Raw genomic sequence first — 26,895 nt, 5'->3', positions numbered from 1 at the left:
TTACATGAAACTTGCTAAGGAGATAAGCCAGTAAAAGAGTTAGTTTCCACTTCATCAGCGTCACTCTCAGCCAAGGTTCTATTTGTCTGTTCCTGTTGCTCATACCAGGTCCCTCTCATTGTGATCCCAAAAAGAGAAAATCTCTTTTTGTCTTGTTTATTACTTTTTCCTTTCCCCCCAATGTAACAGGTTTTCGGGTCACCTCCAGCAGCTCCCAGTTCAGTTCACGTGATTCAGCCCAGTTCTCTGACTCTGGCTCTGCTGATGAGGTTGATGAATTTGAAATCCAAGGTAAGAAGTGACACTTTGTTACAAGGACACCTTCATTACCTGTTTCAGTTTGGGATCATAGGCTGAGAAACTTCTCTAAGTTGGGGATATTCATTATGGTCCATTACGTTGGCTATTGAAAGGGGTAGGCTCTCTTGCTAAAAACAGAAACTTGTTAAATTTAAGCAGAAAAGAACACTGAAAGAAAGTGATCCAGGTGGAATGGGTTGAAGTCACCCTGATGCTTCTTCTTCAAATTTTACCTTATCCTTTGATTCTCACTCTCATTTCTCCTCTTTGCAGCCTAGAAGATACCCAAATGAAATTAGAATCCTATTCTGTTGTGCTCCATAGCACAACTGAAATTGTTTTGAAGTTTTCAAAAGAATCTTTATTATAAATCCTAAGAGAAAAGGACAAAAAGAATCATTGTGGGGAAAAAAAAAGCAAAAAAGGAGAAAAATCAAGTTCAGCAGATAAAACTTTAATTTCTGTCCTACCGGTGCTAAATTTGTACCAGAACCACCCATTCTTTTGTTGTTGTTGCTATTGTTGTTGTTGTAAGCGTCTGCATAGAGGAGGCAAAGGGTTCTAATCTGAAAAAGCAGTTGCGTTAAATCAGTTTAATGCCCCATTCTTGCAAATCATAGATTTCTTCAAGTTTCCATCAGTGAAGGAAGAAACAAAAACCATTCTGGGGCATAAGCTCTTCTTCCATGAGTAATAGAGTAATTTCCTCGCAGTGGTGAATTGTATCTATAATTCTCCACTGTACCCTTTTTCTGGGGGTGGAGGGTAGGGTATGTGTGTGTATAGGCTGGGAATCGAACTTGGGTCTCCTACAGGGGCAGACAGGAATTCTACTACTGTCTCCACTGTAACATGATGAAACCTAAACATTTTGCTGCATGAGGCTCTAATTTCCTGTCTACCCCATTCTAGAGAACCCAGTCATCTGTGCAGACCTCCAGCCTAATAGCTGGATTTCTTCCCCATTCAGAAATTCAGTTTTTACACATATTTTTCCAGGTCTCCAGGGAGTCTTCCTTCTATGTTCTCCTTACATCAGATTTCTAGTCATGACAATAAATAGGTAGTCTCTTAAAAACTCCTTTTTTTTTTCTTCTTTGTGGTTATTTTGATCTCCAAATTAGAAGAAAATAAGAGCGGTCTGCCTTCTCTGTCAGGATCAGCAGTCAAAATTTCATGAGGTAGTATTAATTTTAGTTCAGAGCATGTTACTTCACTGGCAGTCCACTTGACTACTAAGTCTGCTCCCTGCAGCTAAACAGGGAGCAAGAGAAGCTGTTCAGGAATAAGGAAGGAGTCTATTTAAAATAGCTTCCCTAGAGGACAGCAAGAAATGTACTCTTGTTGGAAACTGTTCCTGTAGTAGTGGGCCCAGAGGAGATGTTTAATCAAGTAATTCTCCAGACATTTCAGTACAGGGTTTCTTCAGGGCAGGGCTTCTTAACCTCTCGACCAAATAATTCTTGAATTCTTTGTTATTAGGGAATGTCCTGTACATTGTAGAATATTTAGTATTATACCCACTAGATGCCTGTATCATTGCTGTCCCCTATACCCATCTTGAACATGAAAAATGCCTCTAAACATTGCCAAATATCCTCATTGCCTTGGGAGGTCTTCAGAACTATGCTGGTTTGGGAATTAGCAGTAACTATCTCCCAAGATATAGTCAGCACTTATCAGTGGATGGATGTAAGTTCCTAAGTCATTTCATCTTTTGTAGCAAAAGTCAAGTCCTGATTCTAAGAACATGTGGTATAGGACTGTCATTCTCATTGATTTTCTTTCTGGCTGAATACTAAAGGGCCCCTTTTTGTAATCATTATTACACAGATGGTAGCGAAGGATCTAACCTGACTCACATGTCAAAGAATGGACTCTCAGTGTCAATGGCTTCGATGTTTTCAGGTAGCTTGTGTTGGAAGTGTTGAGTGTGCTCTCTTATGTGCATGTGTATGAATGTTTTTTACCAGCTTTTGTACATATTTGATCACATGGCACTTGTTAAGGTTGTGGGACTACAGAATGTAGAAAACTGGTTGAGAAAAACTGGACTTAAGCTAATTAACAGTCTGGGAAATAATTCAGATAGTCATTTTCCTCATATAACCCAACAAATCCTCCTCACTGACTTTGTCTTTGTTGGTTCTTTCCTCCAGTGATAATTTTAGGTTTAAGTGGTCAAGGTGGCTGATTGAAGTAGTGGAGAGTTTAGAAAAGAACAGTCAAATGAAGAATTTTAGGTCAAACTTTTAGCTAAGATACTGCCCCACATTCAGACAATAGAAATAGATAGAGTGGAATGAAGCTTTGTGGTGTCTCTTTAGAGTGTTGAATTTGCAGAGCCAACTTTCAAAAAGCTTCCTCTTTTAGGTACCTTATATGCGATTAGGATTTACTGCTACAGATGTTGACCTGAAAAATAACACAAACCTTATACAGAAAACTCCAACATACCCCCACTCCTGCCTCATACCCAGATTTGCCAATTTTAACATTTTGCCACGTTTGCCATATCGTTTGGTCATCTATCTTCCTGTTTATCTGTTTTCTGAACATATGAAAGCAGGTTGCACATATCATACTTCTTGAAGAAATAATACTTCCATGTGCATTTCCTACGAACAAGGATATTCACTTATTTAACCACCTTAAATATAGTTATACTGTTCAAGAAATTGAACATTGATATAAAGTTTATAGTCTGTATTCTGGTTTCTTACGTCCCAATAATGTCCTTTTAAGCTTTTTCTCCTCCATTCTTAGACCCCTTCCAGTATCATGCATTGCATTTAATTGTCATTATCGCTTTAGTTTCTCTTTCTTTTTAATTGTGAAAACATATATGCAATTAAAATCTTCCCATCCCAACCCCTCCTGATATACCATTCAATGAGACTAATCACATTCACATGCTGCAGAGTCTTACCACCATCCATTACTATTACTTTCCTTCATTCCACGAAGAAATGCTACACTCATTTTGCATTAACTCAGCTTTGTCTTTACGAGTTGCATAGTCTCTGATCTTTTTTGTGGTCACCATGGGTCTTAAATTTAACATCCTAAATCTATAACAGTCTCATTTAATTTGATACCAAAGTAACTTTAATAGCATCATAAACCATGTTCCTGTACCCCTCCAAATCTTCCCACCTTTGTGTTTTCTTGTCACAAATGACATATTTGTACATTATGAGCCCCAAATAATTGACACTTCATTACATTTTATGCATTTACATTTTAGATTCTGTGAGAAGTAAAAAGTGAGGCGACAAATTAAAATACAATAGTGCTAGTATTTGTGTATAGCGTTATCATTATCTTTATCAGAGATTTGTACTTTTTCATATGGCTTCAGACAATTGTCTAGTGTCTTTTCCTTTCATCCTGTAGCTCCCATTTCTTGTAGGACCGGTCTACAGAAAAGGTCATCCATTTCTCCATTAGGGTATAGTCAATTTGCTTCGATCATAAGGCAAACCTTTATTTGGTTTTCCTAAGATCCTTCTTCTCTTTTGGAAGCTTTAAAGTTTTTCTACCCATTACAGGTTTTATGCCACAAATATGAAGAAAATTTAAACTGAGAAATTACTTTTTATTGTGACCCAATAAAATAAAATATTGTAGTGGGGGAGGGAGGAATCAAAATAATTCTCTTTCAAAGTAAAGACTTAAATTTTATAGTCTTTATATACACAGTTTCCCAATTATGACAATGTAAAATTTGTCTTTTTTCTACTGGGGATTTCTGTTGTTTTCTGTTTTTCATCTGTTTCTAGTCTTTAATCACACTAAGTTTGTTACTGGTATCAAATTTTTTCTAAATAGTATCATTACTCTTTTCATTAACAGTCTTTTTGATTGTGTCCAGAATTTTACAGACATGTTTCCTTTTGATCACCTTAAATGATTTATGATATTGAAGAGTCTCTTGGCATACTGTCAGAGGAAGTTGATTAGAGTCCATAGCACCCTTGAAAAAGGTGCTTAAGCATCTTATGAACATCACCTGTGATAAATACTATGTATACATATAGCTTAATATAATACTTTTCTTAGATCCTAATTTATGAATTAGGCTAGATGGAACAAAAGTGTTTATGAAGAAAGTAGATTTAAAAGTTATTTCTTCCTACCAATAAAATAGATATAAATCTTGTGATCATAACTTTTCTTGTGATCATAAGCTTTCTGTTAATTAACATCTATTTATTTATTTATTTATTATATTTTTTTTTTAGAAATTAAACCCAGGTCTCCAACATGGCAGGTGAAAACTCTGCCACTGAGCCACCGTTGCCTGCCCAACATCTATTTTATTTTTTTAAAACAATTTTACTGAGATATAATTTATATCTTACAATATAAGATATTATATTGTGGACAATTCAATTATAAGTGGACAATTCAGTGATTTTAGTAAATTTACCAAGTTGTGCAACCATCACCATTACCTAATTTTAGAACATTTTCATCACCCCAATAAGATTCTTGTGCCCATTTGTAGTTGACCCCTGTTCCCATTCTCAGACAATCACCAGTCTGCTTTCTGTCTCTATAGATTTGCTTTTCTTGAACAGTTCATATAAAAGGACTCATACAGTACATGATCTTTTATGTCTGGCTTTGTTTATTCCATCTGTTTCTCATGATGGTGTCTGCCAAGTTGATACCATTCATAACTTTCTAATTCTAAACAGTCTTTTCGCTTCTTTGTTTTTAGGGGTTTATTGTTGTGGTTGCTGTCGTCATTTCCTCTTCATCTTCTTCTCTTATAGCTTCATCAATTCTTCCTTATCTTCCTTTGTGGATTCTTCTAGAGTTTCAGTCTTCTGTACTATACATATTTTTAGTCAGAGTCCAATCAGGAGACAGAAATCACACAGAGAAATCAAATAGGGGAAGTTTAATGTTAATAATTATTAACAATAATGGGGGATTGGCCTAATGAAAGATAGGCTCCTAAGGAGTAAAGAGAACTCTAAAGAATACAGAAAGAGGCTATAAAAGGAGCAGACACTATCCCCTAAGACTGGGATAGAGTATCTAAGGAAGGAAGAAATGTAACAGAGGGCCACACCCTGAGAGCTGAGAGCCAGACCTCCTGGCTTACTGGATGGTAGACCTTGTGTTTGAGGACATGTCCATGCGAAAGTGGCACGCCAACAGCACTTGTTGGGAAACCATTCTCTGGGGCACTAGGGTTACCTAACCACAGAAGATGCTACACCCTAGAACAAGAGGGTTACCAGAGGAAGCAGTTCATGGGGAGATGCCAGGACTGTGGCACTCACTATGAAGTTTTCTGAGGGGGTGCCAGGGGAGGCCATTTATGGGAGGTACCACTAGTGGCACTCTGTTACAAAGCCCCCTGAAGGCATGCTTCCCTCAGGGGAGAGCCACATGCACTATGGGATTCTGCCTAGGATAGTACATTGGAACCAGAAAGAAACCTTTTTCTTCTCCATTCTCCCTCCAGTGCCCTCTGTTGACAAAGCTTAATATCATGCCACCTGACCAAGGAGAAATATTTATAAGTCAAGCTCGTTATCTCAGAGTAGACAAAGAAAGCAGAATTGGAGCTGAAAAGCAATGAATTGATAATTGGCACAATATATAATGAGGAAAAGTTCATGAACCATGTTTTCCTTCAAAATTTTTAATTGTATCTGATTCGAGGTAATCAGTTGCTTCTCCCCAACTCCTTTTTTTAATCAATTTTTTCTCCTTTTAAAACAAGAATAAGTGTTGCTCTCCATTTTAAAGTATTTCCTCTTGAATTATCAATTGGAAAAGATTCATTGGAGTTGGATTCACAGTTGTGTTGGGTATCACCTTATCTGTTATGGAAACCGACATTGCACCAGCCCATAAATTCTGAAGTTGACTGTCTTCCTATTTTGTCTTCCACTTATTTTGTTTAAAAATGTACAAGTTTTGCTAGGTGTAGTGGTTTGGAGCTGTGTACCCCAGAAAAACATGTTCTTAAACGTAATTCCTTCCTTTGGGTGTGAACTCATTGTAAATAGGACCTTTTGATGAGGTTACTTCAGTTAAGTGGTGCCCCAGCTCAATCAGGATGATTCTTAATCCCATTCATGGAGATTTTTATAAGCAGAATGAGATTTCAGACAGATAGAGAAAGACACAGGAAGCAAGAAACTAAAGGTCAGTGGAACCCAGAAGAGAAGGGAGAGGCCAGGAAAGGCTTCCATGCATATTGCCATGTGACAGAAGACCCCAGGACCAAGGATCACCAGTGACCAGCCCCAAAACTCTAGTCTTCAGGAAGAAAAGCATCCTTATTTGACTTTGTCTTAGCCTCAAAACTATGAGCTAATAAATTCCCACATTTAAGCCAATCATTGTGTGGTATTTGCTTGAGCAGCCAAGGAAACTAAAACACTAGGGTACCAAGGTTTTAAACAGTTCTTCCCTTGATCCTCCCAATATCAATGTGTGGACATACAGCAAATTCTCCTTGTAACATGTCACTGTTTGTTTGTTTTTAACCTTTTTTCAGTCAATAATAATAGGCTTATTCTTTCTGAGGCATCAGGAATATTTGAATTCATTTCTTTTAGGAAAAAGTGTACTTGTTTTTGTACAACGACATGATTTAAAAAAAACTAAAAAGGTTTTATTATTATGTTGACTTCCAGTTGGAAGGCAACCTTCTCAGACTTCTTTATAAAGGACAAGTTTTCCCCTCTCTCTCCCTGGAGTTGCCAAGCCATAGAGAAGCTCTTTTCCTCCCTGTGCCACCAGACAGGAAGGAAATTTTTCCATGAAGCCTTTTTGAGGGTACAGAAGATTTTTACATTCCACATATATTTAGTGTGTAACCTCTGTGATCCAAGTTCTACAGTAGGTACTGATTCTGATATTTTAAAAAAAAGAGCTAGACAGAGATTTAGAAAATTAGAGAGAAGTTGAGGTCATTTATTTTGTGTTTCTACTTGCTAGGGGGCATATCTCTGTGTGTCCTAGAATGCTTCCTTTTCTCATTCACTGTGTTTGCCTCAAATCTGAGTTTGCGTTTCCACCTGAATTTTTTACCACTCTGACCTCCTCAATGCTGTGCATAATGTCACTAATTCAGCCTAGTTGTGACTTGAGTAGAGCCAAATTATAAATTGTGCTTAGAGCTTCACTAAGTTGTCTCCATCTGGACTCCACTCATCTGTGTGGAATGCAGCACCTAGCTACTATTCTGAGTGCTTAACTGGCAATACCTTGTCATGGTTTCCCATGTCCCTTACCTCCTCCCTTTCTATTTCTCCTGCCCTCATCTCTGGTTTCCATTTAGATGCTGACATCAGAAGGAACACAGGCTCAACCAGCAAATCCTTTATTTCTTCCCAGTCCTTGTGAGTACTTTTTATAAAACCTTGGAGTATGTGGAAAAACCACCCCAGTTCTTGGATATGGAAGGAAAAGGTCATGGATTAAAGGTTCAGATTCACAAAGAGGCAGGGTTTAAGTCATAGTCTGCCTGATGGTGGTGAGCCCAAAGAAAGAGAGCTGAAAGATCTTTGGTCCAAACTGGATGGGCTGTAGTAGAGGTAAAGCTCTCACTGTGGATTGTTCTTCCCCAACTATTGTCTGATCATTTCAGAAGCCTCCCAGAAGATGAAGTTTCAAAAAAGCGAGCATTGATCTTGATATTTGATTATGAAATCAGATTGAACAGATTTCATTGCTTCAACTTAGAAGAAATAATAGCTCATTTGGGAAAAATAATAGTACTTTATAGCCCACAAGACAGTTTTCCTCACTTTATTTTGTAAACAGGCATTATACTCCCCATTTGCAGTTAAAGAAACTGGAAGTAAAGTGTCATAGAATCCGTGCCTAGAAGTACCATGTAATGGTCACAGAGCTACTAAGTGTGATTTGAGCCTAGGTCTTAGAACTATAAGACCAGTATTTATTTTTGTTTCGCCATACCACATGTCTCTAAAGATGATGAGAAAAGAAGCTATGCAGCCCGGGTATGCTGTGAGTGTTTTGTCAGCCCAGAAATTACTGAATATGATATCAGATCCTGAAAGGTAGGCTCCCATCTTCTTTTCCCTATGCTCAACCTTCCTTGGTTTTCTTCTTTACAGTTCCCACTGCTTCCTTAACTCCACATCTGCTGAGGCAGTGGCTATGGGGCTTCTGAAGCAGTTTGAGGGGATGCAGCTCCCAGCTGCCTCGGAGCTAGAGTGGCTAGTCCCAGAGCATGATGCTCCCCAGAAGGTAGGGTTCTTTAGCCCTTCTTCCCCATCCACTGGCCAACCCCAGCAGGCTATGAGCCTTATGAGTCATTCTGACCTTGTTCCCCTTTGTCAAAGTCCCCAGTCTGGCATATGTGATTCCTTCCTTACTCAGAAGCCATTCATTACAAATTTGTTGAATACATTCTTTTAATTTTATTTATTTTTCTCTTTTTATTAATTTTTAAATTTAAAAAATACATAACAGCAAACAAACATTCTTAACTTATGATCATTCCATTCTACATATATAATCAGTAATTCCCAATATCATCACATAGTTGCATATTCATCATCGTGATCATGAACTAATACATTCTTGCCTGGGTTATTCCTAGCAACTGTCAAGCTAGGAGATTGGCCACTTTGCTTTCCTTATTCCACATGACTATTCACTAGACTCAGAGGTGGAACTCCTTTGCTGTGACCACCTTTGAGACACTATGAGAAGGCACATTGTCCAGTTCTTTTTTTGCTCTGCAGTTGAGTCTTTCAGGCATGAAGCACCTGGCATACCAGGGGTGCTAGGGGTAAGGGCAGAGACAACATCAGCAGTGGGTGCCACCACCCTGGAATGCTGTTTTTCTTCTTTTTGCTATTTGGATGCCCTCACTTCTAGTCCCTTGGTGTCTTATGGTTTGTTTCAAGGCCCGAAGTTCTCAGAAATTCTTACCGATGTATGGTGTTCCTAAAATGTGTTTCATTAACTATGCTTCTGTCATGGCCAGAAGGGTCAAACACTCATATTCCCTCAGATTATCCATTCACCCTTTACTTTTATCCTACAGCTTCTGCCCATCCCTGACTCACTGCCCATTTCACCAGATGATGGACAGCATGCTGACATCTACAAACTGCGTATTCGTGTTCGTGGGAACCTGGAGTGGGCCCCACCCCGGCCTCAGATAATTTTTAATGTTCATCCAGCCCCAACGTGAGTAGCCAGTGGCTAATGTCTTTGTGAAACAGACACATCATCTTTGGATTGTCCGGGCTGTCTTCTCACTCTCTTGTCTCTTCCTCCACATATACATACCTGCCACACAGTTCTGTTTATATTTAAAGGTGGAGGAAGAGGATTATTTATCTTGTCCTCAAGTCTTACTCTCAGTTTTCCCATCCCTTCCCAAAGCTAACGGGACATAAGATTTTTTAATATTGGTATTTCCATCCTGTTGCCTTCCTCCCAGTAGTTTTGTGAGTTTACAGTTCTTATCTTCTCTGTTGAAGATAGATGCTTTCTCTCTTACTGTTCTCTCCCTTTTACTATTTCTCATCCCTTGCATTTGTACAGAATACATGGTTCACTATAGAGAGACCCTGCCCAGACCTAAATTCTAACTTTATATCCTGTTTGAACTGGTACTCCCTATAGGAAACAAAACCGACAGGATATACATCTGTTTGTATATATATGTATATGTGTGTGTATAGTATGTAAATAATATTATGAGGTATTTTTTTGTAGGAATTGTTTCATGTGGCTGTGCATGGACTAGTCCAAATTCTGTAGGGCAGGCCACAAGCTGGGAACTCCACTGAAGGTTTTCAATGAAATTCCCCAGGAGAGGCTGGCTGGGTAAAGTAGAGATGGAGATTTTTCATTCTGACTACTGAATTCATTACTTCTCTTTTAAGGCCTTCAACTGATTGGATGAGACTTCTCTCATTGTTGAAGGCTATCTCCTCAGTTGACTGTAGGTATAATCAGCCGTAGGAGTAATCAACTTACTGATGATTTAAATCCAGGAACTGTCCTCACAGTCACAATCAAACCAGTGCTTGCATGACCATATACTGGACACCATCACCTGGCCAAGTTGACACAGGAACTTAACCATCACAGGTTGATTTTGGCCAATGCTAAAAATATAGCATTCCCACACTTAATAAGAGCCCTTGTTTTATCCTCATGCTTTATACCTCAGAGGCCTCATGCAGTTGGTATCTACCAATTCCTTCTTCTTTCTGCAGAAGGAAAATTGCTGTGGCCAAGCAAAATTACCGCTGTGCAGGATGTGGCATCCGTACTGACCCTGGTGAGTATCTTCTACCCCCATACTGCCTCCCAGGGCTTTGCTCTCTCCCACGCTTGGGAGAAAGGAGGCTAAACAGAGAGGCAATAAGAAGAGGTGGCAGGGAAGAATTTGGGGAAGGGAGAGAAGGAAGCTAGAAGGGAAGGGGTAGGGCTAGGCAAGACTGTTGACAGTCAGAGGGAAATGATTTATGGGAGCAAAACACTGGGATTGTATACTGGAGAAGATTCAGTCATTTCAGCTAGATTCTTGGAGGCTGGGTCTTACCCACTCTGCCAGGGTTGTTTACTCAGTGGCTTCCAGAGAGGACACAAGAACCATAGGCCCCACTATTTGAGTATCTGCCAGCTTTGGAAAGCTCAGACAGAGGTGGGAATAGCAATGCTGCCTTACCAGCTTGTAGATGCAAAAGTGACATTTGGTCTCTTGGCTTTCCTGTTTTCCAGATTATATCAAGAGGCTAAGGTATTGTGAATATTTGGGCAAGTACTTCTGTCAGTGCTGCCATGAGAATGCCCAGATGGTCATCCCTAGCCGAGTTCTACGCAAGTGGGACTTCAGCAAATATTATGTCAGCAATTTCTCCAAGGACCTGCTTAGTAAGATCTGGAACGATCCTCTCTTCAATGTGCAAGATATCAACAGCGCCCTCTATAGGAAGGTCAAGCTGCTCAACCAAGTCCGGGTAAAGCCCTTGAAAAGGCTTCCTCACCCTCTCCCTCTGTTCATAGAGGCTTTCCCAAGATCGGCATATTTCTCTTCTTCACAATGTCAGAATTGTAACCATTTTATCCTTTAAGCTCTCTGTGCACTTTTAAAATCTGTTCCCATTTCCTAGATATCTAATTAGCTAGAGTCTCAAGCTTGATTCTGGCAGCTCTGAAGCAATAGATATTGCTTGATGGCAAAGTCAGGATTTCTTCCTTTACTAGAGTATTATTGACTGGAGAATCACATATCATCTGGAAATTAAAATTCTGGAGTTCTCTTCTCAGCTGCTTCCAGCTGGTTGTGTGATTTGGACAGACTCACCAGCCCACTAGTTTGTCCTGTCTGCCTTGCTGAGGGGTCTTCCTTGTTTGGAGACCACATTGGAGAGAGTTAGAGGACAGTCTAGCTCTGTCTGCCGCATGCAAAACATCCAGACCCTGAAAGTTTAAAGACACTGGTCTTTCTTAAAATTCTAAGAATGGTTTCTTCTCTCTTCTTCAGCTGCTGCGGATCCAGCTGTATCACATGAAGAACATGTTCAAGACATGCCGACTGGCCAAAGAGTAAGTCCTATGTGGAGGCCAGAGGCCAGAAATTGGCCCTTGGTATATGAAGGAGAGTTATCTTGGAGAAAACTCCAAAAATGGTACATGAGAAACCAAAGCAGTGACTGTGTCACTGTCTTTTCTCTGGAAGACTAAATCCATGGTTAATCTATCCATAGCAGGCTCAGAGCTCTTCACTGGCTGTCATGGATCACATGGCAGGAGGTTATAAAAGTCACTTCTGCAATCCACACACCCAGCAGTATGGGAGGGGTGGTATAATCTGGAACACCAGGCTGGCCTGAGGCTCCAGGGCTACCCCAGACATTGCCCACCCTTACTACCTCTGCTGGGACCTTTATGCCTCCTGCTTCCTGATAGGGATTCTTCTAGTGTGATGTGGCATACAGAGTGTTCATTCCCTGCTTCCACCCCCTTCCCTTTATTTCCTATAGGCTTCTGGATTCCTTTGACACAGTTCCAGGCCACCTCACAGAGGATCTTCACCTGTACTCGCTGAATGACCTGACTATAACCAGAAAGGGAGAGCTGGGGCCACAGCTTGCTGAGCTCACCAGAGCAGGGGCTGCCCACGTAGAGCAATGTGTGGTAAGAAATTCTTGTTCAGGCATGCAGCTGGGACCTTGCTTAGGATATCAGGAAATGGGGTGGACCCAGGGTTCTTGCCATTTAGCTCTAGGAAGTTGAAATGGCCTGTCAACATTATGAGATAAATGGGATTGGGAAACAGCTAAATCATCAGAGTCTAGAGAACCTAGAATTAGAAGAGGATTGGGTCCTAGCATGGCCCCTGGGTAGCTCAGGGCACGTCTGAGTAGGTCTTCACAAAGGAATTGTCATGCTATGGTAGGAGAAATCCTGGATTAGAATATGGAGAGGGAAGTGGGTCTTGGCTTCATCATTTTCAATCACTGTGACCAAAAGGGATATTGTGTCCTCTCTGAGGTAAGCCTCAATTCTCTTATCTCTAAAATGAAGATAATAACTAATACCTATTGGATGTTCAGTAATTTTCAGCATTGACAAAATGATTTATATGAAAGTATTCCATGAACTTCAAATATTCTACAAATGGTGGGTTGTTATTGTTCTTGATATACTCATCCTGCCAGAATTCAGAAATTCCTTTTTTAGAACTTCCCATCTTAGAATATGCCCATTTTGTGTTTCTGTGGCTTTCCCAGAATTAGAGTTTAAAATAGCATATATATGTAGAGAATACTATTTGGCTGTGGGAATTGGAAAGATTTCACTATAAACTGACTCAAGGGTGGGTGTTGTTTTGGAGAAACATCCTTACCCTTCACATTTTGCCTCACTTGGCTGTGGTTTCTATTTCAAAGTAAAATCATTACCTAGACTGGAATACTGACTTTAGGCACTGTTCCTTCCATCTTTTCCTTTCTTCTGGTGACAGGGTGTTTTTTTTATCTCATGCCTCTCTTTTCTCCACCTTAAAGATTTGTCTAACACTGCCCAGTCTTGGCCCTAGTTTGACCTTTTCCCTGCAAGTAATAAAATCCCTCAGAGGCCATTCAGTTTTGTTTTATAATAATTCATTTTTAGTTGAGGTAAAATATACTTAACGTAAAAACAGTTTTAACCATTTTAAATGGACAGTTCTTTGGCATTAAATAAATACACTGGTGATACTAACTTTTTAAAAAATTTTTTTAATTGAAAAAAAATTTTTTAAATATGACAACAAAGAAACACAAACATTCTTAACATATGATCATTCTGTTCTACATATATAATCAGCAATTCACACTATCATCACAGTTGCATATTCATCATCATGATCATTTCTTAGAACATTTGCATCAATTCAAAAAAAGCAATAAAAAGAAGGCAGAAAAAAATCATACATCCATACCCCTGACCCCTTCCCTTCACCAATCGCCAACATTTCAATCTACTAAATTTATTTCAGCATTTGCTTCCCCTATTATTTATTTTTAATCCAAATGTTTTACTTGTCCGTCAATAAGGTAGACAAAAGGAACATCAGACACAAGGCTCTCACAACCACACAGTCACACTGCGACAACCATATCATCATACAATTATCTTCAAGAAACATGGCCACCAGAGCACAGCTCCACATTTTCAGGCAGTTCCCTCCAGCCTTTCTGTTACATCTTGAATGACAAGGTGATATCTATTTAATGCATAAGAATAATCTCCAGGATAACCTCTCAATTCTGTTTGGAATCTCTCAGCCACTGACACTTTATTTTGTCTCATTTCGCTCTTCCCCCTTTTGGTGCAGAAGATTTTCTCAGTCCCTTGATGCTGAGTTCCAGCTCATTCTAGGATTTCTGTCCCACGTTGCCAGGAAGGTCCCCATACTCCCGGGAGTCATGTCCCACGTAGAGAGGGGGAGGGCAGTGAGTTTGCTTGCTGTGTCGGCCGAGAGAGAGAGGCCACATCTGAGCAACAGAAGAGGTTCTCTTGGGGGTGACTCTTAGGCCTAATTTTAAGTAGGCTTAGCCTATCCTTTGTGGGCTTAAGTATCATATGAACAAACCCCAAGATTGGAGGCTCGGCCTATTGCTTTGGCTGTCCCTACTGCCTGTGAGAGTATCAAGAATTCTCCACTTGAGAAAGTTGAATTTTCCCCCTTTCTCACCATTTCCCCTAGGGGACTCTGCAAATACTTCCATAGTCACTGTTTAAATCGCTCTGGGATTTATCTGGGCATCACTCTGGACAAACCTACAAAATCTCATGCCCTACACAAGGTTCCAAGTACTGTCGTGTTCTATTAAGCTATCTACATAAGTTGTATTAGGAAATGCACTAGTCAAAATATAAATTTTGTACCAAATAAACATATTTTGCTTGTCTCACACATACGTTAAAGTTTTAAAATATTAATTACCATCTGTTTTCAACACCCTGCATTATTGACATTCCTTTGTTCTTCCTTATGCAGGAACATTTTTAAATTTGCACATTTAGTCACTATCATTATACACTCTAGGCATTCCTAGGTTATACCCTCTCAGTTTTTATTGTCTATCTTTCCTTCTGATTTTATTTGTGCCCCCAGGCCTCCTCCCTCTATCATTTTCACATTCAGCTAAATTCAGTGTTCTAACATTATTGTATTACAGTTAGGTAGTATTGTGCTATCCATTTCTGAACTTTTAAAATCAGTCCTGTTGCACAATCTGATACTTTTATCGCTCTGTGTTTCCAGCCTGTTTTCATTACCCCAAACCAAAATTCATACTCATTTAGCAATAACTTCCCATACCCTCCTCCCCCCTCCCCTGGTAAAAACTATTCTTCTTTCTCTCTCTGTGAATTTGCTTATTTTAAGCATTTCACTTAAAAGAAATTATACAATATTTATCCTTTTGTATCTAGTTTTTTCCACACAACATGATGTCTTCAAGTTTCATCTGTATAGCATATACTACACAAACTGGTGTGCAAATAACTGTTCAAGTCCCTGCTTTCAGTTCTTCTGGGTATGTACCTAGAAATGGGAGTGCCAGATCATATGGTAATTCTTTGTTTAACTTTCTGAGAAACAGCCAAACTGTCTTCCACGGTGGCTACACCATTTTACATAGCCACCAACAATATATGAGGCTTCCTATTTCTCTGTAACCTTGCCAACACTTATTTTCAGTTTTGTTGTTGTTGTTGTCGTTTACATAGGCAGACACCGGGAATCGAACCCGGGTCTCCAGCATGGTAAGCAAGAACTCTGCCACTGAGCCACTGTGGCCTGTCCAGTTTTTTAATAATAGCCATCCTAGTGGGTATGAAGCGGTATCTCATTGTCATTTTAATTTGCATTTCTCTAATGGCTAACAATGTTGCATCTTTTTATGTCCTTTTTGGCCACTTGTATACTTTCTTTGGAGAAAAATGTCTATTCAAATCTTTGACTTATCTTTTAATTGGATAGTTTATCTTTTTGTTGTTGAATGGTTGGAGTTCTTTATATATTCTTTATATATTAGTGTCCTTATTGGACATGTGGTTTCCAAATATTCTCCCATTCTTTTTCACTTTCCTGATAATGTCCTGTGAGCCACACAAGTTTTTAATTTTGAGGACATTCATTTTATCTATTTTTTATTTTGATGCTCATCCTTCTGGTGTAAAACCTAAAAATCTATTGCCTACTTTAAGGTCCTGAAGATATTTCCCTATGTTTTCTTGTAAGAGCTTTATAGTATTAACTCTTACATTTAGATCTTCAATCCACATTAATTTCTGCATTTGTTGAGGAGAGGTAAGGGTTCACACTCATTCTTTTGCATGTGAATTTCCAGTTTTCCCCACTCAAGTTTTATATATTCCTTTCCCTCCCCTTCCTGTGTTCATCCTCTTGGGTCAATTCCTAATGTGCTGCCCTCATTTTGCTACCTGTCTCTTTCCTCCTCAGCTCTGCCAAGCCAAGGGCTTCATCTGTGAGTTCTGTCAGAATGAGGATGATGTCATCTTCCCTTTTGAACTCTATAAATGCCGGACCTGTGAAGGTGAGGACTGGGGCTAAGAGTAGGGCAAACAAGACTGAACACAAGCTAATTTTTTTCCCTTCATCCACCCCTCTTGGCAAGAATTTGGTTTGATTCCTGATGCTAAGAAGGGACTGTGGCAGTGACTTTAGCTTGAGATAATAGAAATGATTCTCCTCTTTCTCTCTCTCACCTTCCCAACTTAAATAGAGTGTAAAGCGTGCTACCATAAGGCTTGCTTCAAATCTGGAAGCTGTCCCCGGTGTGAGCGGTTGCAGGCCCGGCGGGAGTTGCTGGCCAAGCAGAGCCTGGAGTCCTACATGTCAGACTATGAGGAGGAACCCACTGAAGCCCTGGCCCTGGAAACCACCTGAAGAAAGCCCATTAAGCCTAGCCTGTCTAGACTCACAAATAATGCAGAACTGAGCCGCCTGTTAAAGGACTTTTCCCACTTGGGGCTTTTTTTTTTTTTTAATTATCATTATTATTTTTTTTAACAACTTGTCTGGCATCCATGTGTAGTCAGCCTGTCTGGCCTTTGTTGGGCTGGTAATTTGGAGGCCCCAAGTTTTTCCTTCAGAACTGACATTTTGGTTACTAAAGTGAAGCTTCTAGTGCCTCTGTCAGGGGAGTAGACAGCCAGAACCAATTCTTCTGCCATCCATGGTCCTCTCTAATAGGCACAGATCTGCTTTCAGCTGCATCTCCAGTTGTTTCTTTTGATGTTGGTGTTTTCTGAGCCAAGCCTTTTTCAGCCTACTCACTTTTCCTTTGCTGCTGAAACAGATACGTAGGGTTTGGGGTTGGTTTGTTTTCTCTGAAATCCTGGAATAGGGTCAGACTATGCCCTGAGAAGAAGCATCAAAGAACAGGACTACATCATGGACATTCTGGACCAGCTTATTTTGGTCTTTTGGGGGCCAAAGAACAGCATCACTGCTACCCTAGAACCCTCAGAAGCCTCAAGGCAGCAGCCATGTCTTCCCTCATTGAAATATTCAAGGCACTGAAGATGCTACAAGCTGACTTTCTTTACCCTGGTGAGCTTGGCACAAAGGATGCTTATTAGACCAGGCCCATTTATAGCCTTACACAACAGGCATAAGTCAAGTAACAAATCTGTTGCTTTAAAGAGCATTCATTCATCAGAGGAGCAGTCGGCCTCCTCTTAGGTGTTAAGATTCCTTTTAGTCAACTTAGCTCTTTGGTACAGCTACCATTTTTCAAGCTCAGGCAAGTCCCTGATGCCATCCTAAGTTGAGGATAGAAACCACACACACCATTTTATTAGTAGGTCCCTTACTCTACACTGTCCTTTTAGATGGTCATTGTGGCTCTGAATAAAAGGTTAGCCCAACTCCATTCTGTTTCTCCCTTCCTGAAATAGAACTGGGGCCCTCCTGATGGCTGATCTCTTGCCTTAGTTTCTTTTGTCAAAGTTGAAGAAGCAGCTTCCTACTATTAATGGTGTTATAGAACTTGACAGTTTGTGGATGTGAGTGTGAATATTCCTGCATTCCTGGGATAACAAGAGCATTTATACCACTGCCAATTATGCACTTAACTCTTTGTCTAGCCTAGTGATACTCATATGTTCAGCCATCCTTTTTATATTACTAATTTTATTGCCTTTCTCCCACCATTGTTGTTTTATTTTCCCACTGTTTTTAATGTGTGTTTTGATGGAACAGTTTTGGATGGGACCATGTATATGTTCGCAGTATTCTTTAAGTTGTTTTACCTTCTAATCTCTGCTAACACAGTGGTCAGGGTTGCTGCTCTGAGAGTTGGCAGTTCTGTGAACTAAAATCCATGACGTTTTTGTTCTGGGACTGGCTTCTTCTTGTGTACCTGTCTTCCATAGTTGGTTCTAGTAGAAGAATCTTAGCTTGGGCGCTGCCCCCGGAAGCTGAATGGAAAGTTGTACATGGTTGGTGGAAGCTGATGAATGCCTGATCTGGAAGAAACAAGGAGATTTACAAGGAAGTTGAGGGGGCACTATGGTAATGACTAGAGCTGGTGCTCCACCAGAGCAAGAGGGAACATGTAGGTATTAGCCCACATAGTTGGTTCCTCTGCCTCAAACTTGGGATCTGAAGGCTCCATCAGGCTGGAAGACCCTGAAGCTTGTTTGCCCTTGTTTGCCCTTCAGTTCATAGTGAGGCTGTAAAAGCCAATGCTTCTGGCGGGCCGCGGTGGCTCAGCGGGCAAGAGTGCTTGCCTGCCGTGCCGGGGGACCCCGGTTCGATTCCCGGCCCCAGCCCATGTGAGAAACAAACAAACAAACAAAATATGATAGAACAAGAAAATGTTTAGGGATGTTTCCCTTTCTTCCTCCCTTCCTTCCTTCCATCCTTCCTTCCTTCTCTGTCTTTAAAAAAAAAAAAAAAAAAAAAAAAAGCCAATGCTTCCAACCCAGCTCAGTCTCTAAAGGGCTGACAAGAAGTTCCCAGACCCCATAAAACTCAAGTCTCACTAAAAGTTAGGCCCTAAGTTCAGACTCGGGGGGTTATAAAAACAGTGCACTCTATTTCAAGTTTCTATTGAAATTATAAATCCAAACCCTTACTCCAAGTCATAACACTGGAGGAGAGTTATATTCTTATTGTCCTGCTTATTTCATATTAGCATAGGATCAAAGGATAGAAAATGCTGACGCAGTTTCTAAAGCTGAGCTTAGCAATCTTATATGTTCCTGGTTTTTCACTTATTTTTCTCCACTTATCCCACCCCATCCCATCAGATTGTATATCTGTTTTAGTGACCCTGATGCCATGTTGTCATCATTGTCCAGATACCCTTTAATTTATTTATTTGAGAGATGGGGGATAGAGGGCAGAGGGTAGAATGTTTTAAAAGCACTTTGCAACTTACCAGTATCTGAAAATCCCCTGCTCTTGTGGGGAGAACCTTCAGAAAGCACTGAAGAGAGTTCCTTCTGAATGAAATGGGATGGAAGAAGTGTTCTTTTCTGTAAATAAAAGGAAAAAAAATAAACAAGTTTGCTTAAAAGGTTGAGACAAGATTCAAGACAGCAGAAGAGTGGAAGGCAAATACTTTCCACTTAAATGAGGCTGTTATTGACTTTCTCTGCCCAAGCTTTAGAGCTTTAGTTGAATTAATGTAAAAGCAGCAAGAGTCTAACTAGAGATGTTTTATGTATGTACAGCTTATATTCTGAACTGGATTTCTACTTGCTGTAGTTCTTGCACAACCTAACAGTTCATCAAATATCTTTAATAAACTAAGGAAATGAAATTCTGACTTTTGTTTGCCTGCCTTGACTATCAGGAACAGTGTTGATTTTTCACTATAAAGCAGACATGCCTTTGAAAATGCAGACGGTGTCTGTGTTGTAATATCAAGAAAATTGGGCTTTGTTGCTGACTTGCTTTGTGACCTTAAGAAAATCATTTCATATCTTTCTTTGTGTGTAAAATGACAGGATTAGAGGGTGGTGCAATGGTGGTTCAGTGCAATAATTCTTGCCGACCATGCCAGAGACCTGGGTTCAATTCCCATAGCCTACCCATGCCAAAAAAGAAAAAAAAAAACAGGATTAGACTATGTGGCATATAGTCCTTTCCAACATACAGGCTGTGCCCCCATACCCATCTCTTTGGTATGACTGTCACTTAAAATAGGGTGATCTTCCTCTCCACAATACTGAATTATCTTAGATGCTTCATTTTTGACTTCTATAAACATCTGGCTCTGACTTTCTCTCTTGTGCTCCTGCCCACTGGAACTCCAGCTCCACCCTGGAGCTTTCCTGTCATTTCCTCTTGGATGCCTCTTTGTCATCTCTATATGTCTAAAACCAACATAAGCATATATCCTCCAAACCTAGCCTTTTGTCACCAAGTTCTGATCATTTTGTTATCTTTGACCCCTTCCTCTCTGAGTCAGGTAGCATATCTGACTCTTAAAGCATTATCTCCTCATTACCTGTCACCAAATTCTGCTGATTTTTTCTTAAATCGGTTTTTTTTCCTTTTCTACCACTAGCACCCCAATTCAGGCTCTTATGTCACATCTCAAGTATCTCCAGTCATGCCAATATCCTGTTCACTTGCTGATCAAATATTTGAATACTTACTGTATGCTAGTTTCTGTGCTAGCCTGAGAGTCTAGTGGGGGAGACAGACATTACATGAAGTTGCCAAAATGAATGCCATTACAAAATAAGAGCTATGAAGGAAGAAAGCAGATGCCATAAAAAAAACAGTAATAGGAAGACCAAATTTAGATTGCAGCAGGAGCGTATCTGCTCCATGTTTGAAAGTGGTACTTCAACCATGATCCAAAGAATGAATAAAGAATCAGCCAGGCTCAGAGTAGGGAGAAAAGGGTGCCAGACAAGGAATAGCACATGTGAAGTTTGCGAGACAAGGAGTTTAGGCAAAGGCTGAAAGAGAATTGTACATTTTATTCTAGAAACACTGGACAGCTATTAAAAACCTTGATCAGAGGACTGGCTCATCAGCTTAAAATTTAAGTTGTGTTCACTTTTCAGAGAATGAATATAGTAAAACAAAAATAGAAGTAACAGGACATGCTCCTAGGGAAACAACTGCATTGCTTCAGGGGAGGAATTAAATTGGTTTAGACTAGAATGCAGCATACTATCATTATCACTGCCACCTCATTAGACCAAACCTCTAAAAACATGATAAGGTCTGAATGTTCTGCTCGGACACTAATATTTTTAAGCAAGGAACAAAAAAGGGAGGGGAGTGTACAGAATCTTGGAAAGATCTGGAAAATAGAGAATCGAAGGAAAATTAAAATACTAAGTCTCAGGGCAGCTCTGTAAATCTCAGTTGCAGAATCTGCAGACCTCCTGAGCCTGCTGCTGAAGTACGTTTTGGCTATGTTGGGGACTTTGAACCCACACTAAATAAAGAGGGACTGTGAGCTGGGCAGTCATGCATTGAGGTATTGACCATGATATCTGTATCCAACATTGTCTATGGCTGCTCGTGTGCGATAGATTTACTGTACCTTCTAATGTTTTAGAGGATGGGAAAAAGGGATCACTATGTCCACAGCAGCCTGCTGGCTCTTCTGCCCTGATCACCTACAGTCCTCTCCCTTATACAATATCCAGGATATCAGAATGCTTGCTTTGCTTTCCCATCGTGATCTTCCTTGGGATTAAAGATGGATGTGATGGAAAGGGAAGGAAGGAATCTGCCTTACACTGCTTTTCTAGGTGCATGGAGAACAGGAGGGTATGCTTTGAATACTGCCCAAAGCCCTACAAACTCCCGCTGGAGGAGAAATTGAAAGCAGAGGGCTATGCTTCTGGTTTTAGAGGTACATCTACTACCAGAACCAGAGAGGTGACAGCAGGTTAAAATAAACCCTGATATAGAGAAAGGATCTTAGGATCAAGGTGGGAGTTTTAGTAACCCACCCTCTGAGAGGCCACAGCAGACCAGTGCCAGGTAAGATGCAAATTTGAAACACTGCAGCACAGATGACCTGTAAACTTTAGGCAGCAAGCCCCAGGTAAATCCTTTCCTTTTCTCTCATAAGCCCAGGAATTTCTCAAATGTTTTTCTTTCTAACAGTGACATCTGCAGTTCCCAACTGGTTTTATTTCCCAACTGACCCACTGCAGGAACAGAAGCCAGCCTCTTAACTTTCCCCCGAGGCTCCAGTTTCCACAGCGAGCACAGACCACTCACTCCTTTAGTACTAGCAGCAGTTACGGGAAAACAAAGAGTTAAAAGGCAACATTTCTTATGCCCCCCTTTTCTACCCTCAAGCCTTTTTTTCTACTTGGAACCTGGAGGAAAGAAATTCAACCTAGATGTCAACAGTGAATCTTTCCACCTGAAGGACTAAAGAAAGCTTAAATGTTTCAAAGAAGAAAAGAAAAATGCCAACTCATTCTCTCCCCCTAACCACTGGAAATCCTGCAACTATAGATCTAACTAAAGGTCCCTACAAGCTGAAAAGCAGGAATGAAGTTTGCAGAGTAAAAAGCAATGAAAAAGAGCTTTTCCACCCTCTCTAATTATTGATTTAATATTTAAATTTAACTTTCTAATACAGTCATGTGCTTAAACCCCACAAAAAGGTATACAGGGAAATGTCTCCCTCCCATTCCTGTATCCCATCTGCCTCAATTCTATCTAGTCTAAAGTAGCTACCCCAAATGTAGCCACTCATTACTTTTAAGGTAAAATTTGGCACATAAAGAACTTTCAGTGTATGGTCACACTTTAGCTTCCTAGCCTCATCTGCCATTTCCTCACTACTAAAAATTTCCCAAATATACCTTGATCTTTCCTCCTTTAAGAACTAGCACAGCTATACCTCAGCTTTTCCTGACTGCATTCTACTCTACATGTCCTCTGAGCCCTTGGCCCTCTGTCCAAACCTCCTGCTACAGCACTCCTTACACTTATTTATTATTTTCCCTAATAGAAGAACAAAGTGAAGGAATGGAATGAATGGAAAACTGTCAAGTGGCCATTCAAATGTAAAGAGCTGCCAGTTCTGTGCAGGGGCAGGTCGACAGATGAAATGACCTTTGGGGGGCATTACTTCCTGACAAGGACTACTTTTGATGTTGCAAAGGCCCCCACTTATCACCATCAAATACTTATTCATCCTACACTCAGTAGCCCTCCCTCTGCAAAAACCCAACAACATCCCCAAAGACTTGGCACAAGCCCTTCCTAATTAACCCAAAGGACCCAAGCTGAGGTCTTAGGCAGAGAGTTGGTCTTGACAAGGTTAGGTCACATATGCTCTTCCTGGCTGCCTCCCTTTCCCACATAGTCACAAGGGTCCTGCAGTCAGGTGAATTTGGTATTTTCCTTTGTAACATGGATCTTTGCAGTAATTGCCCTTACCTTATTACTCTCAGCTTCAGCAGGTCTGATTTCTTCCAACCAAAAGAGCCTGAGTAAAACAGGCTCACTCAAATTTGGGATGAACATGGAGAAGCCTAACCCTGGTCATCTCTAGTCTGAGTGCATGATGTCTTTTAAGATGTCTCTGCTATGTGGCCTCTCTCTCTCAGCCAACACAACAAGCAAACTCACCACCCTCCCCCTTTCTATGTGGGACATGACTCCCAGGGGTGTGGATCTTCCTGGCAACGTGGGACAGAAATCCTAGAATGAGCTGAGACTCAGCATCAAGGGATTGAGAAAAGCTTCTCAACCAAAAGGGGGAGGATGAGAGAAAATAAAGTGTCAATGGCTGAGAGATTCCAAACAGTCAAGAGATTATCCTGGAGGTTATGCACACGCCTTACATAGATATCAGTTGTTTAGTTAAGGTGTAATGGAGAGGCTGGAGGAAAGTGCCTGAAAATGTAGAGCTGTGCTCCAATAGCCATGTTTCTTGAAGATGACTGTATAGTGATATAGCTTTTGCAATGTGACTGTGTGATTGTGAAAACCTTGTGTCTGATGCTCCTTTTATCTACCTTATCGACAGACAAGTAAAACATATGGATTAAAAATAAATAATAGGGGGAACAAATGTTAAAATAAATTTAGTAGATTGAAATGCTAGTGATCAATGACAGGGAGGGGTAAGGGGTATGGTATGTATGAATTTTTTTGTTTGTTTTCTTTTTCTTTTTCTGAATTGATAAAAATGTTCTAAGAAATGATCATGATGATGAATATACAACTGTGATGATATTGTGAGTTATTGGTTATATAACAAAAACGGAATGATATATGGTAAGAATGTTTGTGTTTGTATGTGGTTATGTATCATAAATTTTAAAAAATGAAGTAAAAAAAAAAAAGATCTCTCTGCTGTTTTCCCCCAGATCAAAGATCCGAAGGGGATTCATTATAATAGACACCCTCTATGTGTGCCTACCCCCTCAGTCTGTGTGAGTTCACTGATTGATTACCTTTCTATACAAGCAGACATGATTTTTCCTGGGAAAGAAGGAGAGAACTGCTTGGGAAACTGTGCTGGTTTGATATGATATATGTACCGTAGAAAAGCCATGTTTTAATCCTAATCCCATTTTGTAAAGGCAGCTGTTTCTTCTAATCCCTATTCAGTATTGTGTGTTTGAAACTAATTAGATCATCCCCTGGAGGTGTGATTTAATCAAGAGTGGATGTCAAACTGGTTTAGGTGGAGGCATATCTCCACCCATTTGGGTGGGTCTTGATTAGTTTACTTGAATCCTATAAAAGAGGAAACATTTTGGAGAAATTGAGAAATTCTGAGAGAGCAGAGAATCTACCAGCCAGTGACCTTTGGAGATGAAGAAGGAAAATGTCTCCAGGGGAGATTCATGAAACAGGAAGCCAGGAGAGAAAGCTAGCAGATGACACTGTGTTCACCACGTGCCTTTCCAGATGAGAGAGAAATCCTGACCCTGTTCACCATGTGCCTTCTCACTTGAGAGAGAGAGACCATGAACTTCATCGGCCTTCCTGAACCAAGGTATCTTTCCCTGGATGCCTTAGATTGGACATTTCTATGGACTTGTTTTAATTGGGACATTTTCTTGGCCTTAGAACTGTAAACAACTCATTAAATTCCCCTTTTAAAAGCCATCCCATTTCTGGTATATTTGCAGGCAGCAAACTAGAACAGAAACATTCTGTTCTTGTGATATGTTTTCCCCCTGTCAGTGGGAACAAGAATGATTAGAATGACATCGTGGCACAAGGGACACTGTTGTTCTGACCTCTGACTACCTCCCCTCTGAGCCTCTTTTCTTGCTGCAAAATCTCTGCATGGTTACTTTCCTTAATCCTGCAGTGATGAACATGTCCTTATCTCCCTTCTCTTCCGTCAGTCCCTTTTCTCCTTTCTCCTCCTGCAGCTACTCCAACTGCAACTGTTTTCTGTTTGTTCTGTTTTGTTTTGTTCAGTAGTCATTATCAGAGAAGATACATTTCAAATGCATCTTTAAACTGCCAGTATATTCCTTGTCAGAGACTAAACTAGGAGATACGATGATACTTATATGCCCTTAAAACACCTTAGATATTTTTTTAAATCTTCATGTCTATACTTTATGCTGAGAGGAGAATGATAATGTCATGTGGTAGACAGCTGAAGCTGATAAATGTTCAAATGTTTTCCAATCGGAGATAGGAAAATAGCTTATAGTATAGAATCTTTACTTTGTTCCAAGGCCTTTTGTTTATTGTTACAAATTAGGAGGGGTTTTCTGGAAGCCAAAGCTTGACTTCCAGCAAGTTCTCAAGCTTCTCTTCCTGACATTTAACTTAGATTTGAGATGTTCATAGGCCAAGAGTGAGAAGACTGTTAAATAGGAACAAAGGGCCACTTGGTTACATGGCCAGCCCAGCACTCATTCATTCATTCATCCCAAATAAACATCTATTGAACACTTACTGTGGCTTCTGTGTTCCAGACAACAGGCCAGAACTGAGAAAGAAAGAATCATAGGACATTGTTTCAAAAGATGTTTACTGCAGCATAATTTATGAGAGAAAAAAGTTAATAACTGAAAATATTAAAAAATAGATGCAATCATTTAAATTATGGCTATAGCCACCATGAAAGGAACATGAAAAAAAAATCTTGTGATGCAGTTTTAAGTAAAAAAAGCAGGGTAAAATGTACCCCGTTAGATACGATAAAAAGTGTATGTCAAACATACACGAGCCTGTACTAATATAAATGAATGAATGAATATATGGGGGAGAAAACACAAATCTTCCTTACAGAAAAATTCTAAACACTATGTTTAAAATCTCCTCCTTCCCTCGAAAAATGTACCATGGTAATATAAGATGGTAACAGTAGCGAAAACTGAAATTGAGTAAGGTGTATATGAAAACTCTCTCTACTATGTTTGCAGCTTTTCTGTGACTCAAAAATTATTCCAAAATAAAAGTTTACATATATAAAACTATATATACACCATGATTACAATTATGGAAAAATATGACTGGAAAGAAAAATACCCTGAAGGAAATATATTTCAAAATAACTTTCTTTTTTTTGAGCAATGGGATTATAGAATATTTTTTTTCCTTTTTATCTGTTTACAAAAATATTTACATTTATATTAATTTTATAATTTAAAGAGTTAAGTTTTGGGGTTTGTTTGGTTTGGTTTTTTTGTTTTAAGAAAAAAATTCATGCCCATAAAATGCAGAAAGAATGTACAAAAGTCTATAGGTATTCAGGGGCAGTCAAGACAGCTGTTGCTTTAAAATACCCCAAAACATTCTCCTGCAGAAGATAAACAGACCCAAGTTGACCCCCAGAATATCTAGCACTCCTCCCTTCCTGGTCGCCCCAGCCTCATGCCCAGTTCCTCTGAGAACTGGTGCCCTGTCCAGCCCCTTTGTCCTGAGAGCACAGAGGAAGAGGACACCTTGGGCTTTCTAGAAACCATCTGCGCTTCCAGGCTTCGGAACCTCGGTTTTCATCCTTGGTTGTGTGTAGGGTTCTCGCCATTACCTTAGTCCTAGAGGAACTTGGGCTTCTAGGATGGGCTCAAGCTAATCAGGGTCTCTGGGAAGGCTGAGGCAGAACGGGGAGCAGAGACAGGTTCGTG

The 26,895-nt window shown here is 40.0% G+C and overlaps 1 protein-coding gene across 11 annotated transcripts in view; it reads left to right on the top strand.

The window, feature by feature from the left end:
- The window catches only part of RUBCN (rubicon autophagy regulator), a 172,033-nt gene that overhangs the window by 111,530 nt on the left and 33,608 nt on the right, over nt 1-26,895 (top strand). For 5 of the 11 annotated variants that reach the window (XM_077118040.1, XM_077118033.1, XM_077118036.1 and 2 more), the window contains 11 exons: nt 190-291; nt 2,134-2,208; nt 7,613-7,673; nt 8,415-8,547; nt 9,353-9,498; nt 10,539-10,603; nt 11,047-11,285; nt 11,813-11,874; nt 12,312-12,465; nt 16,286-16,379; nt 16,569-18,535. In XM_077118040.1, the coding sequence (XP_076974155.1) occupies nt 190-291; nt 2,134-2,208; nt 7,613-7,673; nt 8,415-8,547; nt 9,353-9,498; nt 10,539-10,603; nt 11,047-11,285; nt 11,813-11,874; nt 12,312-12,465; nt 16,286-16,379; nt 16,569-16,732 (1,295 nt within the window). In that variant the 3' untranslated portion in view covers nt 16,733-18,535. Of the gene's footprint in view, nt 1-189; nt 292-2,133; nt 2,209-7,612; nt 7,674-8,414; nt 8,548-9,352; nt 9,499-10,538; nt 10,604-11,046; nt 11,286-11,812; nt 11,875-12,311; nt 12,466-16,285; nt 16,380-16,568; nt 18,536-26,895 lie in introns of those variants that run through there. The other 6 variants (XM_077118041.1, XM_077118037.1, XM_077118038.1 and 3 more) reach the window with 2 other exon arrangements.

This window comes from Tamandua tetradactyla, chromosome 10, assembly GCF_023851605.1.
Source record: "Tamandua tetradactyla isolate mTamTet1 chromosome 10, mTamTet1.pri, whole genome shotgun sequence".
In the NCBI taxonomy this organism is placed as follows: Eukaryota; Metazoa; Chordata; class Mammalia; order Pilosa; family Myrmecophagidae; genus Tamandua; species Tamandua tetradactyla.
This window is presented reverse-complemented; position numbering and strand designations above follow the sequence as displayed.